The sequence below is a fragment of the Molothrus aeneus genome, chromosome 6, assembly GCF_037042795.1.
Source record: "Molothrus aeneus isolate 106 chromosome 6, BPBGC_Maene_1.0, whole genome shotgun sequence".
Taxonomy (NCBI): domain Eukaryota; kingdom Metazoa; phylum Chordata; class Aves; order Passeriformes; family Icteridae; genus Molothrus; species Molothrus aeneus.
In genome coordinates this window covers 9,415,077-9,431,117 of record NC_089651.1, presented here as the reverse complement: position 1 = coordinate 9,431,117, position 16,041 = coordinate 9,415,077, and the positions used below count along the sequence as shown (strand labels likewise).

At 51.6% G+C, this 16,041-nt stretch overlaps 2 protein-coding genes across 4 annotated transcripts in view; one reads left to right on the top strand and one right to left on the bottom strand.

The window, feature by feature from the left end:
* Positions 1–159: 159 nt before the first annotated feature.
* On the bottom strand, positions 160–6,239 carry GCHFR (GTP cyclohydrolase I feedback regulator). The gene is made up of 3 exons (XM_066551905.1): positions 5,560–6,239; positions 4,399–4,493; positions 160–968 (listed from the first exon to the last, which is right to left on the bottom strand). The coding sequence occupies exons 1-3, from the start codon at positions 5,593–5,595 to the stop codon at positions 845–847; spliced, it is 255 nt and encodes an 84-aa protein (XP_066408002.1). The 5' UTR covers positions 5,596–6,239; the 3' UTR covers positions 160–844.
* RMDN3 (regulator of microtubule dynamics 3) overlaps positions 5,068–16,041 on the top strand; it is a 29,367-nt gene continuing 18,393 nt past the window's right edge. For 2 of the 3 annotated variants that reach the window (XR_010783793.1, XM_066551900.1), the window contains exons 1-6: positions 8,063–8,207; positions 9,298–9,508; positions 10,610–10,756; positions 13,880–14,378; positions 15,067–15,169; positions 15,962–16,022. Coding sequence is in view for 2 of the 3 variants with exons in the window: in XM_066551900.1 (XP_066407997.1) it covers positions 8,063–8,207; positions 9,298–9,508; positions 10,610–10,756; positions 13,880–14,378; positions 15,067–15,169; positions 15,962–16,022 (1,166 nt within the window). In the remaining variant the exon portion in view is untranslated. Of the gene's footprint in view, positions 5,311–8,062; positions 8,208–9,297; positions 9,509–10,609; positions 10,757–13,879; positions 14,379–15,066; positions 15,170–15,961; positions 16,023–16,041 lie in introns of those variants that run through there. The other variant, XM_066551902.1, reaches the window with a different exon arrangement.

Sequence of the window (16,041 nt, the reverse complement as noted above, 5' to 3'; positions counted from 1 at the left end):
TATGTGTGCTCAGAGCAGCTGCCCCATCCCATGGGACAAGGTGTGAGAGGTGCCATCAGATCACCAAACCTTGGGGCTTTTAATTCCTGAAAGCTCATTCAGGAGCTTCATCCAGAGGGATTTGGCAACAGCTTTAAACAACCCACAGAAGGACATTGGTCTCTTTGGAGCAATGTTTTATTGGTGTTACCCCCATAGCAGGATCTGTTCACAGTCCCAAACATGCCAGCAGTGTTGGGATTAGAGCCTGCACCTGGAATAGTCACACAACACCACTTTCTGTGTTATTTTGGGAATCCCATGTTAGGCTTGGATGGCAGTCTGGGATCTGGAATTTTGGTGGTGCTGCTGAGATGGAAACAGGCCTTGCTGCCAAGGGAAGGGATTCTCAGAGCACTGGAAGTAGGTTTAGTGGTTCCCTCTTGGATTTCAGGGGTGAGATGAGATGGTATGGTGTCCATGCTTGCTGTCCTTCCCCAACCCCCTCCCCAGGAGAAGGGAGGCAAACAGGGCTGTTACTGAGCTTCCTCCAGGGCATGCTGAATACATGATTAAAATGTAAAAAGCTGGAATTTGCCAGACTGCCATCCCACTGAAGGCAGAGCTGGAGCCATCTGTTCCCTCTGCCAGATTCTGGGCATACCTTCCTCCCCCTGCTCTTGGGAAACAGAACAGGGATGGCAAAATTCCACTGGGTCCAGCTCTGCCTCTGCGCCGTTCCTCCCCCTGCCTGAGCGCCTGGAGTCTGGGACAGGAAGGAATTAAGGGGGAAAAGTTTGCTGCCAGTCCTATAAGAGGATGTCCAGCAGGATGTGGTCCAGGTGCAAGGCAGGATTCTCCCTGGCTATTCCCTGTGGAGGCACCAGACCAGGGTCTGGCCCACGCCAGTCATGCTGACCACGCGGTAGCCGAGGCTCTCCAGCTTGTCCAGGACCACGCGTGGAGCGTCGTTCACGTAGTACTCACAGCTGCACCAGGAGAGATGGGAATAAGGTGAGCTGGGGAGGAAGAGATGGGAATTTCCTGCTGGAAATGAGCCTGCCTCGCTCCTGATCCCTCTAAGACCAGCAGCCACACCTGGCACAGGCGTGTGTGACACAGGGCCTTGGTTAACCCCGGGGGAAGGCACAGCCCGAGGTGCCAAACCACAGGAATCCTGTCCAGGAGGGAAGGATCAGGTTGAATTGGAATGTGGCTCAGGGGCTGGTGTCCAGAGCCACATGCTGCTTGGTAACTGGGCTGACACTGCAGCAGAGGGTTCACAGGTAAACACAGTGAGCACGTTTTTAGCATACCTGGGAATTCATGGAGGAGGAGAGGAGGAATGATTCAGGTGTTTCTAAGGAATGAAATCCCAATGTTCTACCCATGTCAGAGTATGTCTGTGAGATGGGTGGGTTTGAGAGACTGTTAGAACTTGGGGACTGGAACAAAGTGATGCTTTCAGGCAGGTGGGAAACATTTGGAAAGCTGGTAGTCATCCATCCTGCATGGATGTGCCAGGCAAGGTGGAGCCCAGGCTCCTCTGTTCCAGCAGTGCCTGGGAGCTGACACTGGGATCCTTGTGCAGTTCTGATTCCCCCTTGGCTTGTGCTGGCTGTGTGCTTGGAGCACATTCCCACGTTCCTACCCCTGGATCCCAGAAGCTCCAGGGCTGTGACACTGCTCCCCAGTGAAGGGACCAGGCACAGACTGGGCTGAATTGGCTGGGGACAGCTGAGCTGAGCTGAGCTGAGCTGGCCAGTGGGACCTTTAGCACTGGATGTGCCAGCCTCTCCTCTGACATGACTTTTGGGATAAGGCCCAGAGCAGCTCAGCTGTAGCTGACTCACAGTGCTGGATAAGCAGATAATGATGGGCTGCAGGATCACTGGGGATCCTGTTTGGGCACCTGAACAAAGCTTCTCCTGCTTTTCCTACTAATAATGATAAAAAAAAGATCCAAAAGCCTTTCCAAAGCTTCTCCTGCTTGGATTTCAGACCCGTGCTGGAGCTGGGAGTGCTTTAAAGCATGAAATAACCTGAGATGTGAGAGATTTTCCAGTTTCTCAAGACAGACTGTACTTGGCTGTAATTATAGATGTGGTGTAAAGATAATGTGCATTATTATAAGTGTCTTTGAAGTCTGTTCTTTCTCCAGGAGGGTTGCCACATACCCTTCAGATTCACAGTGGGAGCTAGTAAATATTATTCCCACTATTCAGACGAAGTAGCAGAGACAGAGATTTGTAGAAACTGAGTATCTGAGCTAAAAGCAGGAGGTAAGAGTTCCCAGGGCTTTATCCCAGCTGTGTGTTGAGAGAAATGAAGATTGCACACTGTGGGTATCAGATCTGCTGCTGTCTCTGCGTGCATCCAGTCGGGATGGAGGGGCTGGGATACCTGCAAAGCCTTTTCTTCCAGGTAAATCCCACCCCACCCCTTGCCCCACCTGGCTGCCCCAAGGGCTCTGACCCCAAGAGAGAGGGCAGGGACCACATCCCTGCTCCCCACACCTTGTGGGACTTAATGAGGGGCTGTGTGTCTGTGCAGAGCTGTGGAACAGGATCCGTGTGCTCCCTCATTACAGGGATCTCAGCTTCACCTGTACATCCCAGTTTCCCAGCAGCTCTGTGCTGCTTGAGGTTTTCCTTCAGGCTCTCTACAAGGTCATGGCTAAAGTTCTGGGGCCCAAGGTGCTGCAGGAAGGGAGTTTGCAGCATCCATAGTCAGGTCCTGCTCATGAAGGAATTGGGGATGGAAAATCCTGCTCGTCCACAGTGCAGATCCTGGAGCTCCCAGCTGTGGTTGGGACTCTGGAGGAGGCGGCTGGGCTGGCACGTGGCTGTGCTCCCGGGGGTGCCAGCAGCCACATTCCAGCCAGGGGACTTCCCCCGTGTGCCTGAGCAGTGGGGAGGGACGTGCTGTGCCGCAGGGATGTGCCGCAGGGACACAGCGGAGTTCCCAGCTGTGACACAGGCCATGCCAAGGAGCAGGTGGGACAAGAGGAGCTCAAAACGCTCTGGGCCATGGGGAGGAGAGAAAGGTGGTGAATCCAGCAGGGAGATCCCATAGGAAGCTCACATCCCTTCTCCAGAACAGGCAGAATGTGGTGCTTCTGTTCCTTACAGTGCTCCAGCTCCCCCAGGTGCTGGGGCAGGCACGACAGAGGCTTTTATTTATCTTTGCCTTCCTTTTCCACCTGAATCCCAGGGATCCTTGTCCAAATCTCTCAGGATCCAGTTCCTTCTTGGAGCCTCTTGTGTTTCACTGTCTCCCATCCCGTTGCCTAACTCCGGGCTGCGCACGGCGGGTGGCAGCACGACTCTGGCGCTGCTGCCAATCTCTGCCCCACCCACGGGCTTGGGAATAGCAGCACGGAGAGGGATCAGCCCGGCAAACCCCCCAGGAATGCAGCTGGGATGGGGGGGGGCGCCCAATAGTTATATTTTATCTCCTTATTATCAACTTTTCCCACCCCACTCAGATTTTTAACGCTGCAGCAGCCAAGGATCCAGCCCTTGGTGTTGGTGCTGCGTAGGAGGGTTTTCCCAGCTCCATGGACAGAAGCTGGGCAACTTTTGGGATGAGTTGCACCTTCTGTTTTAATGCCTCCTCCTTCTCCTACTCCTCCTTTTCCTCCTTCTCCTACTCCACACCACAGCACATGGGACACAGCAGGAACTGAGCTGCTCCTCTCTGTCAAATTCTTTTGCATTTGGGGGTTTGTTTTGCTTTGCCATTGTGGTTTCGTTGGTTTGTTTTGTTTTTTTTTCTCACCCCAGGGAAAACCAGGAAGTGAGTATCAAGTGAGGAAAAAAAAAGAAAAAAAAAGTGAGCCAAACCATGAGGAAGATGCTGGTCACATCTCTGAGTGGCACTTGGCCAAAGGCTGGGGTCAAACTCAGCGTGGTCAGAGGTGCGGACATGGAGAAGTGTCAAATATCCACAGCTTGGGAACATGCCTGTGGAGGGGTTGGGAGTCAGGGTGACACAATGGGAAACAGCTCCAACCCCAGGGCTCAGCTGCCCATGGAAAAGATTTGGGAGCTGTTGGGAAGGGCTGGCTCAGGTGAAGCCTTGAGCTGCACTGGAGAGTGGAGTGGGATGGACAGACAGACTGCAGCTGGGAGGGATGGATGGACAGAACTGGGTGAGCATTCTGGTGTCTCAGCACCAAGAAAGGCACAGTCAGAGCAAGGCAGGGATGGCACCAAGAGAGGGAAAGGGGGGTCAGGTGCTAAAACAGGGTCAGAGCAAAGGAAAGTAAAAAACCAAGTGAAATAGCAGGCAGCATTTCCTCATTAACAGGACACATGGGAGTCCTGGGATTAACTGTACAGCTGGAAGGTGCTGTGGGGGATTCCAGGAGTGAAAATGTTCTGCATTTCTTGGGAAAATAAGGAGAGAAGGACTTACAAGTTGTTCCCCAGTGTGCTCCTCTTTGTGGCCCCCAGGATGCTCATCAGGTGGGGATCCGAGTGCTCGTCGCCCACCATGGTGGGCCCAGCCTCCTGTGGGACAGGCACAGAGCAGTGAGTGACACGTGGTGACACTGCCACCCCCTGTTCCCAGCAGGGGCCCTCAGTCCCGGCCACTGCCAGGAAGGTGCAGCTGCTCACCCGGGAAGGTTCCAGCCTCAGCTCAACACCAGGTTTCACACTGGAAATGTTTGCTTTGCCCCTTTGGTAAAGAGCAGAGCTTCCAAAGTCTCTGAGGGCAGACAGAGCCCTGCTACTCCAGGCTGTTCCCTCCAGTGCCAATAATCCATGTATCCCTTCCTGTACCTCATCCATAATCACTCAGTCAACTTCAATCCCAAATGCCACTGCCAGCAGATGCTTTGGTGCTGCAGCATCCCCACACGTCCCCATTCCCAATCCACTGCTGTGTCCATCACAACTCCCCCCCTTTGCTCATTTGCTGTTTTCACTGTCCCACTGGTCTCACTGTCTCCCTGCTTCCTGCCTCAAACCACAGCAGCAGATCCAGGCTTCTGGATGTCGGGAAAAGGGAAACCCCAGATAACCACAGAGCTGTGGGCTCCTACAGAGTCCTGCAGGATGTGGGTGCTGCCAGCGCCGGGGAGTAACGTTTGCTTTGCGGCTTTATTTGGCAGGGACAGCAGCGATCCCACCAGTGCCCCTGGACACTGATCCCAGCCAGAGATCCCAGCCACTGCCCCAGCCATGCCCACTCCCATGGCCGCGTTTTCCACCCTGGAATGGCTCTTTGGGGACGAGGGAAAACCAACTGCGAGGGAAAACCAACTGCGAGGACAAGAGGGGCCGTCCCTTTGGCATTCCTGGGATCCTGCCGCAAGTTTCCCAAGTGAGTCGCTCTTTGGGACAGGAGGGTTTGGGGTGGGGGCACCGGGGCTCTCACGGGGAGCTCTCACAGGCCGTGCTGGGGTCCCCCAACCCTGCATCAACCCCCGACCCCCCCAGCAGCAGCAGGGCCAGCCCATGCCGGGATCGCACCGGTGGCACCGCGGGCTGAGCGGGTCTCACCGCTCGCCCCGGTCGGTTCCCTGCCCACCCCCCGGTATTCCCCACGCCCGGGGGTCCCGCTGGGACTCACCAGGCGGATTTGGGTGCTAATGAGCAGGTACGGCATCTCCGCTCCGCCGCTCCCGCCGCCGCTCCAGGGGGACCTGCCCGGGGCCGCCCCCGGTCCCGCCCCGCCACCACCGCCCCCGGGCGGCGGGGGGGAAAAGGCTCCCGGTCCGGAGGGCTCGGGGGGGGCACCTGGGGGGCTCCGAGGGATCCCTCGGGATCTCGGCGCTGCCTTCCCAACAAGGGACGGGCAGGAGGTGAAGGGCTGGAAGGGGATGGAGCAGGAGGGGACAGAAGGTGAGGAGCAGGAGATGATGAGCAGGGAGAGAATGGAGCAGGAGATGATGAGCAGGGAGAGAACGGAGCAGCAGATGATGAGCAGGAAGAGAATGGAGCAGGAGATGATGGACTGGGAGACAAAGGACAGGAGATGATGAGCAGGGAGAGAACGGAGCAGCAGATGATGAGCAGGAAGAGAATGGAGCAGGAGATGATGGACTGGGAGAGAACGGAGCAGCAGATGATGAGCAGGAAGAGAATGGAGCAGGAGATGATGGACTGGGAGACAAAGGACAGGAGATGATGAGCAGGGAGAGGACGGAGCAGGAGATGAGATGCAGGGACGTGGAGGACAGGGAGATGTAGGACAGGAGATGATGAGAAGGGAGGCAATGAACCAGGAGATGATGGATAAGGGAGATGAAGAAAACGGAAATTAATAGCAGGGAGATAAAGGACCAGGAAATAACAGCAGGGAGGTGAGGACTGGGAGATGGTGGAACAGGAGCCAGGCAGGTGGGCCCTGTAGAGCATTCCCACTCCCACCCCACAGTCTGACCTGAATTTAAATTCCTTCAGAATTGGAGAAGTTCCATTTCCTGAGATCAGAACAGGCAGAGGTGCTGCATATCCGTTATTATTGCTGTGTTATTAATTATTGTTGTTGTTGTTGTTGTTATAATCATTGTTGTTGTTGTTGTTAATTGCTATTATTGACATTGTCAGTGACATGTTGGTTGGGTGTGGTGACATACAAGAAACTCCAGAGGCTGTTGGTCTCCTGTTCCTAAAGCACATCCCACAAATCCCAGTATGTCCATCAGGAGTTCCCTGTGGGATACCTCCCCCCCACAGGTTAAACATCAGCTTGTTTTCATCATTCCCATCCTCAGCACAGCCTCTTCCCCAAATCCTGGAACAGCTGGAATGTTTGCTCATTGCTCTCCTGCGCCAGTGCAGACCTGTTGCCCAATGAACCAAGGGCACATTTCACCCAGCTGGGTTGGATTTTGACAGAATTCCCGTAATCCATGACCTCTCTGGACCTCTGCTGGGCATGTGTGCTCTGTGGTTATGCAGGGAATGATATGGATATAAAATCCAGACCTTTCCAGAAATTAAAGGAAAACTAGCCAGGGCTCTGGCAGCCTGCCCAGCTCTGGGTCTGACTCTTATGTGGCTCTTTCCTGGGGGAAAAAGATAGGAAGGAAAAAATAGGAAATGAGAGCAGAGCTATACATAACACTTTAATATTGAATTTATTGAGGAGATACCGAAATCTGGGAGGCAGCCAGATCTCATCCATCATCCCAAAGCACCTTATCACCCTCTGGCTCCCAGCTGGCTGCTCCCAGCTCTCCTTGCACTGGGCTCAGAATTGCTCCCAATAATTCAAAGGGAAGCAGAAGGTTCTTTGGCTCTGCCCAAATCCTGCTGTCACCCAAACCCCCAGGAGTGGGGAGCACACATGGAGGGTCTTCCCTCTCCTGGCTGGCACCTTTCCCTAAGGAATCCTTTGGCTCTTCCAGAAAAAGGTATTTCTAATTTCAGTGATTCTGGGGTTAAGAAGTTCTTCCTGGGGGATCCTACCACATTTCCTGTAGAAGGAAGAATTCCATCCCCAAATGCTTGGGATGATTGTTTGGCCATTCCCATCTCCTTGGCCTATTCCACCTAAAATCCATTATCTCATCCCAAAACCTGCTGGCTCTGTGCCCACAATCCCACAGCCAGCCCCTTGCCCAGCTCCCTCCCTACAATAACCCTGTCCCGCTCAGCTCCCCAGATTTGGGCACCCCGAATTTCCAATTTTCGTCCATCACTGCTGCAAGCTGAACCCCAAACCCAGCGGGGTTTCCTACCACTTCTGGGAGCACCCACAGAGCGTGGGGCTGTGCGGGGACACCCGCCCTGTCCCCTGCACCCCCAGGCCGAGGTGCTGTCACCACGGCGGGACAGCTGCCGCGCTGGCAGCAGGTGACAGCCGGCGGCCTTGGGGGGTTTTTCCCGGGACATTCCGCGGACTGGGGCCCTGTGGGCGGCCGGTGACCCCCGCGGAGGGCGGCCCGGCTCCGGGACCGGGTCCGTGTCCCCGCCATGTCCGGCTGTCGCCGCACGCGCGCGCCGCTCTGGGCGTGGCCTCGTCGATGACGTCACGCGCACATACACCGCCCCTTTCCTCCCCGCCGTCGCGTCTCAGTGACGCCATCGCGGCGCGCCGCGGGCGGTGCCGCGCGGCCGGAGCGGCCATGGCGGTGCCGGTGGCGGAGCCGGCCCGGGCCGGGCCCCGGCTGGGGATGGCGCTGGGGCTGGCGGCGGGCGCCGGCTTCTGCCTCGGCGTGCTCTGGGTCATGCGCCGCCGCTCCAAGGAGGCGGCGGGGCAGCCGCGCCTCGGTACGAGCGGGATGGAGCGGCGGGGGAAGCCGGGTCGGGATGGGGGAATGGGGTTGGAATAGGGAGGAATGGGGCTAGAGCTGGGGTGGGAATGGGACTGGAATGGGGCACATGGGATAGGGAGGCACGGAGCTGGAATGGAGGAAATGCAGTGGGGTTGGAATAGAGAAATGGGGCTGGAATGGGGCACATGGGATAGGGGGGCACGGAGCTGGAATGGAGGAAATGGAATGGGGTTGGAATAGGAAGAGTGGAAAATGCAATTAGAGTTGGAAGAATGGGGTTGAAACGGGTGGCTTGGGGTTGACTGCAGGAAATGGGGTTGGAAGAGGAAGAATGAGGCTGGAGTAGGGGAGAATAGGGATTGAATGCAGGGAATGGGATGGGATGGGATGGAATGGAGCTGGGCTGGAATGGGGGGGGGGGTGGGGCCGGGATAGGGGGAAGTGAGGTTTGGGGTGTTGGGCTTTTACAAGTGCTGGTTTGGAACCCTGAACTTGCTGGGTTTCATCTATGTCTGTGCAAAACTTTGGGAACAGAAAATGAAACCGTGTTCTTACAGTGATCATAGAATAATGGGATCCTGGACTGGTGTGAGTGGGAAGGGCTCATCCAGTCCTACCCCTGCCTTGGGCAGGGACACCTTCCACTATCCCAGGCTGCTCCAAGCCCCATCCAGCTTGGCCTTGGACACTGCCAGGGATGGGGCAGCCACAGCTGCTCTGGGCAAGCTGTGCCAGGGCCTCAGCACCCTCACAGGGAAAGATTCCTTCCAATATCCCATCTAAATCTCCTCTTTTCTAGTTTGGAGTTATTCCCCTTTGTCCTTTCACTCCAGGCCCTTGCAGAGTCTCTTTTCCATTTTTCCTTCAGACTTCTTCAAGGGGCAATTGGGTCAGTGCAGAGCCTTCACTTTTCCAGGCTGAACAGTCCCAGCTCTCCCAGCCTTTCCCTGCAGAAGAGCTGCTGATCCCCTTGGTGTCCCTGTCAACACCAAGCCTCCTATCCCCTGCCAGCAGAGCCGTGGCCACATTTCCCTCCCCTGGAATGCTTTCCCCTGGGATCTGACCCTCGTTGTGCTGTGCTTCAGGGGAGGCCGTGCCCGGGGCGCTGCTCCCAGCGGGGGGAGATGGAGCCAATGGAGCCGTGCCCAGCGCCCTGCTGCTGAGGCAGGACGAGCAGCTGGAGCTGCTGGAGCGCCTGGACTTCGTGGTGAGGAATGTGGCCGAGCTGAGGAAGGAGGTGGAGGAGCTGCGGAACAGCCTGCAGGACCTGGCGGTGGAGATCGTGGATGAAGTCAGGTACTGCCCCTCTCTGCTGGGAAACAGCCACAGCATGCCTGGAGCTGGGAATGCTGGGAATGCCTGGACCTCAGAGCCCACCCACCCATGGCAGGGACACCTTCCTCTAGCCCAGGCTGATCCAAGCACGTCCAGCCTGGTTTGGAACACTTCCAGGGATGGAACAGCCACAGCTTTCCTGGGAAATCCATTCCAGTGCTGCACCACCCTCACAGGAAAAGATCCAGTCCATAAATCCAACCTAAATTTCCCCCTCTTCCAGTCTGAACCTGTTCTGTCACTCCAGTTCTTGTTGTAGGGGCTGGATGAACATCCCATCTATGGATTCTGTAAGGGTTGTCCATGGAGGAGGATTTGTTTATCTGCAGATATATTATATTAGATATGTTATGTTATATAGTGTATGTTATATAATTATACATTATATGTATAATATATAACTATATATTGTATAGTATACAATATACATTATATACTATATAGCGTATATAATGTATATATATGTAATATATATCACATATATATTTTATATCGATATTATATGTTATAATATATAATATATGCATTATATATAATATAAATAATATATAATATTATATATATTATATAATAATACATTAATAAACAATACAATAATACATTATTATATATATAATAATTTATAGATATATTTTATATATAATATATAAATATATATTATATATATTATATATATTATATATACTATATATTATATCATATATAATTTTAATTATATATGATACATTATATATTGTATAATTGTTTCTTATATAATATATATTATAGAATGCATTGTATTAGATACAATTTATTGTATAATATATATCATATATAATATATAGTTCTATATGTTTTAATGTACTATAATATATAATATATACATAATATATTAATGGATATTATGTATATTATACAGAATACACTATCAGCTCCATTTGAGTTTGTGTAAACAGGAGTGAATCACCTCATGAATTCTTTGCCTAGAAAGGGAATTGGGTGGAGTCTGCTGGAGAGGAGAAGGAGAATGGCAGATATTTTACTACCAAATATTTATTTCTCTTCCTTTTTCTCTCCTTCCAGGACCCACTTGGAAGAAACCCAGCGTGTGGCTCGCCGGAGGAAGTTCCCCTTCTCCAGGGAGAGAAGTGACTCCACAGGCTCCAGCTCCATTTATTTCACCACCAGCTCAAGGAATCCCAACACAGATGATGGAGAGAGTGAAGGAGGGTAAGGAGAGCACTGGGACAGATGTTTTAGGGGATTTAGTGCCACATCTGGGCAGTTTAGAACCACAAAGAAGGGAATTTTCTTCCCCTACAGCCTGTCTTAATTTGCTTTTGTTACAGTACTTGTGTTACTGCCAAGGCCAGACTGAGAAATCTGAAATGATCCTTTAAGAGGAAGGAAAAAAAAAATTGAGGGGTTTTAAAGAAACAATTTGATTAAGGAACCTTGCAGAAGGAAGGGAGGTATGAGTCCAGCCTGGCAATGGAGTGAGTTTGGAAATCGAATTTCCAGACAATTTATATTATATTATATTAAAATGAACAAATTATCTGATCAGCGAATATCCTGAGGTGGAAGGGACCCAGGAGCATCATCCAAGTCCAACTCCTGGCCCTGCACGTGACATAAAATTCTGTGTGGTGTAAGAACAGCATTAAAAATGCCAGTATAGCTGCACGTTGTGTAGTTAAACAGGTAACGAGTTCTCCTGCACCTGTGACTGCTGCATTTCTGAGGAAATGCTGCTCCTTTGTGCCTGAATCTGACCACTTCTGTAGCTTTTGGGGTATGGAAGTGTGTCCAAAAACAGGTGGTGCTGCTATATGCATTTTCCCAGAGTAGTTGGCATGAAATGTCATTTAAAGAGGCATTTTAGAATAGTGGGAGCATTTCATTTTTAGAGCATTGGGGGAATTTGGGCAGCCAAATGATCTGGGGGCTGGTGCCAGCTGGCATTTCAGCAGGGATTTTTCTTGCCAGGACAAAGAACAGGGATTTGGGACTGCCCTAAGCTCATGTTTGTCTCTAATAACTGGAGCTGGTGAGGGTGATATCGTTGGGGTTATAGAGCTTCATTCAGCTCAAGTGGTGTTGGGGTGGGAGGGAAATTAGGGAGGGAGTGATTCATGGTGGTGTAATAGGTAATGAGGCTGAAGAGCAGATTTTAGAACTGTAGAGTTGGTTCTGAAGGCAGGGCTTGGGTGTTTGTGTAACAGCAGATGCACTGAGTCATCAGGGGGACAATGGTTTGTGTAAACCTGCTGGAAAAGGGGGCTTTGGCCACACATCCCAGCCGTGGCTGTCCTCAGATCATAGAAAATTGTGAGTTCTGACAGAGGCCAAGAATTCAGAGTTACAGAAAAGGCACCTCCTGAGGGGACAGGGGTGTATTTCACAGCAAAACCTCATTCATTTATTGGGAATCCAGTGGTGGTTGGTGGAGTCCTTACCTTTTAATTAACATCAGTAATTAGCTGTAATGACCAGTGTGGGGATTTGCGGATTAGCAGCTCTCACCTGATTTAAAACTGGAATCTTAGGTAATGCTTCACTTTGGTCCTACATAGAGAGGTGTAAAAATATCAGTCAGGCCAGGACCAGCTGCCTGTAGTGTTGTCTGCTAGGGATGTGAATGTGCTTGAAAAGTAGCATTTTCAGGGTAGGAAATGTAAATTTTGGAAAAAACCTATTGAAGCTTTGGAGCAGGCACTGGGAGGAGGAATGAGCCGGTTGCAAACAGGTGGATTTCAGCTGGGTGTTCATTGCTGAATTCTTTCAGTGGAATTCAGAACAGAGAACCCCCAATTTCAGCCTTATTTTGTGAACCACATGGGCATGAGCAGCTTCTCCAATTTCAGGCACAATTCCCAAAAATCTTCCAGGAGTTTTCAGGGAGGTTGTGCTGCTTAATTTCCCTGTGTGGCTTTGGGTTTTGGGCTTCTTCACCTCCTCTTCCCCCCATGGGCTGTTTTCCTTCAGGATTGCCACATTAAAGCATTCCAGAGCTTTCCATCATTGTAAACTCAGAAAAACAGGCTGATAACACCTAAATCCCTTAATCTCCCTGAAAACTTTGGGTTTCCTTGTCTTTTTGAACTGGCAGAATCTGGTAGGGGCTGTCTGGCAGAAAGCACGGTTGGTTTTTGAGTTGAAGGGCTGAAATCTTGGCAGCTGCCAGTAAAATGTTGGGGGTTTGGATGAGGAAATCAGGAAATTTGAGGAGTTTAGGTTTAATTACTGGAAATGAAGTAGTCTAGAGAACTAATAATGTCATTAACATTAAGAAATGTAAATAAATGAGGGTTTTAATCTGAGGCAGAGCCGTGCCAGTCACCTACCCTTGTGTTGGTTATCCATTAATTCAGTGTCATCTCCAGCATGGCATTCTTGCTTTCCTGCCTTTGCAGTGTGAGGCTGATGCTTTATTTCTTGCCTATGTTTCAGGACAACATGGTGGGGTTTTGAAAGTCTGGATGAGGGTTTGAGGGAGCAGAGAGGGGAATTCCTGAGAATTAGGGATGGTTCTCAGGAAACTTTGATAGCCAAACACGCCTTGTTATCTGTGTGTGGGCAAAGCCCTGTCACTGCCTCCTTCAGATAGGGGCTGTGGTCACGTATCTGTGTCCCCAGACAAAGGCAGGGCCACAGGGCTGTCCCTGGGAGGAGCAATCAGCCGGGACAGAGGGAAGCACAGCTGGAGGTACCCAGTGCCCCCAGAGTGCAGGGAACTCAGATCCAGCAGAACTGCTCAAGTTCTCTTGGACAGTTACTGACTTAAATCAACAAAGGCCCCGTGTTCAAGTGCACATTTTGAAATGACTGGCTGATTTGTGCCTGTTCTGCAGGTGAAAGTGAGGATTGGATTCCTTTCCAAACAAGACAGATAGTCTTGTTTGAAAAGGAATCAGCTCTGTAAGTAGACCCCCTCCTGCTGTGGTACCACTGTGTAACCCTGGTTTAAATTTCAAATTTGAAATTCCCAGCTTTAATACTGGGGGATCTTAATTTTCTCCATTTTCAGCAGCTCTGATCTGAGCTTTACTGGATCACTGAGGTTAGGAGGAGCTGACAGGGTGTGCAGGGGAGGTGGGGACAGATCCTGGAATGGTTTGGGTGGGAAGGGACCTTAAAGCTCATCCAGTGCCACCCCTGCCCGGGGCAGGGACACCTTCCATAGACCAGGTTGCTCAGAGCTGACTTGGGACATCCTTCAGCTTTCTGGGGGTGATACGAGAAATGAGGCTGTGTGGGACACTTGGGTTGTGCAGTTTTCTCTGGGATAAGCCGAGATACTCTTCCTCTCCTTTCCTCAAACCACTTTGGTGATGTTTTCTTCCCCCAAAGTTACACCACGGCCAACGCCGAGTCCGACTACAACCGGGAGTCAGAGCGGGAGTCGGAGCGGGAGAGTGAGGACGAGGTGAGCTGTGACACCGTCAGGACCATGCGCAGGGACTCCCTGGAGCTGCCACCTGAGGATGACAGCTGTGACACCGTCAGGAGCCTGCACAGGGACTCGCTGGAGCTGCTCCCTGAGCGTGAGAGCTGTGACACCGTGAGGAGCCTGCACAGGGACTCGCTGGAGCTGCCCCCCGAGGGTGACAGCTGTGACACCGTCAGGAGCCTGCACAGGGACTCGCTGGAGCTGCCCCCTGAGGATGAGAGCTGTGACACCATCGGGGACTTGGTGGAGCTGCCCCTCGAGGATCAGAGCTCTCTGTCTGCAGAGATCTCGCTGGAGGAGGGGCTGGGGCAGCTCCTGGAGCAGGCCGACCGCCTGCACAGCGGGGATGAGCAGGACAGGAGAGAGGGCTTCCAGCTGCTCCTCAACAACAAGCTGGCGGTATAGGTGCCTTGTTGTATTTTCCAGCACCGGGGGAGGGTCAGCTTGCATGTCAGGAGGGGTTTCTTCACTCAGAGTGCAACCTGGAAATGATCCCCACCTTGTCACCCAGCCCAGAGCACTGAGTGCCATGTCCAGTCATTCCTTGGACACCTCCAGAGATGGGAACTCTACCGTGTCCCTGGGCAGCCCCTTCCATTGCCTGACCACCCTTTCCAGGAGGAAATTCCTCCTGGTGTCCAACCTAAACCTGCCCTGGCACAACTTGAGGCCATTTCCTCTTGTCCTACCCCTTGTTCCCTGGGAGCAGAGCTCGGTTTCCCCTGACTGCCCCCTCCTGTCAGGGAGTTGTGGAGAGGGAAAAGGTCCTTCCTGAGCCTCCTTTTCTCCGGGCTGAGTATCCCCAGCTCCATTCCCTTCCCTGGACATGCTCCATCCCCTCCTTCACTGCCTTTCTGACTTGAGAAGCCCAGAGCTGGGCACAGCACTGGAGGTGCCCCTGCAATTCCCAGCACAGGGAACTCTTCTGCAGCGCCGAGTTCTAAACTCGCCCTCGCTGTGGTTCCACTTTGCTTCCTTTGGAATTGGGGCATTCCAAGGCTTAGAAAGATCCCTGCATGACCTGAGCTGTGAGTGCCCTGCTCGGGCTCGGTGCTGACCTGGCCTGGGGTGTTTGTGTTCCCTGCAGTACGCGGGGCAGCGGGAGTTCCTGTGGCGCCTGGCGCGGGCGCACTGCGACATGTGGGAGCTGACAGAGGACAAGGACGAGAGGAGGTCCTATGCCACAGGGGGTAAGGAGTTCCTGCTGCCACAAAGGAGGGCTGGCACTCAGCTGCACAGCCCCTCCACCTGCCAGCAGGGCCGTGGTTTTATTGGGTTTCCCTAGAATCTGGTGGGAAGCAGCGCTTTAAAGGAATTTTTTTGTGTTTAAAAACGGAGCTTTGTGAAAGAGTCTAAATAGGCTGAGACCTGCTTGGAGCTGGGAAAGTTGTTTCTCAAACCTGTCATCCATTTCTCTGTGATACTAAAATAAATCATAAATGTAAAATAAACAAGCTTTGCTGTAGCATACTGGATTTTCTCTGTTGACGGATATAAAAACAATACCTATTTTTAAATTCTCTTTGACTTCATTCCCTCTTTGTTCTTTACCACCTCAAAGGTGTCTGCAAGATTTTAGGTGAGTCAGAACAGAGAAAAAATCTTTATTACAGTTAAGATGTGCAATAAAAGATACAAATTTAAATAATTTCTGTCTTGTTTAATATCCAAATAACTAAATAGAGTTACTTAATACTGTAGCTAATATAATTACTTTTTTTTTGGGAATCAGTGGAACCATTTAAACATGGAATTCAAAGTTTTATATTGCCCTTTTAGCCATCAATAGGTGCTTAGTTGTCAGCTTTTTGAACCTGCCAGAGGATAAAATGATGTATAGGATGTTTCCAAGCCAAATACATTATCAAATTGACAAATATATGACTTTTATACTGTTCTGTTACTCTGACAGCCTCAGAGAAAGAAACTGGGAGAGAAAGCAACTGAATTTCTTACCTCTGACTCCTTTTTTTTTGTTCCAGGGAAGGAAGAGCTGGAACTTGCCTTGCAGAATTGGGATCAAAGTGCTGAGTGCCACCAGTGGTAAGTGACTTTTCACTTC

Excerpts from the sequence above, each read along its gene's own strand:
- GCHFR (XM_066551905.1), bottom strand. The coding sequence starts at position 5,595 with ATGCCGTACCTGCTCATTAGCACCCAAATCCGCCTG. Across the intron at positions 4,494-5,559 it reads TTAGCACCCAAATCCGCCTG|GAGGCTGGGCCCACCATGGT; the intron begins GTGAGTCCCAGC and ends CCTGTCCCACAG. Across the intron at positions 969-4,398 it reads AGCACACTGGGGAACAACTT|CTGTGAGTACTACGTGAACG; the intron begins GTAAGTCCTTCT and ends CTCCTGGTGCAG.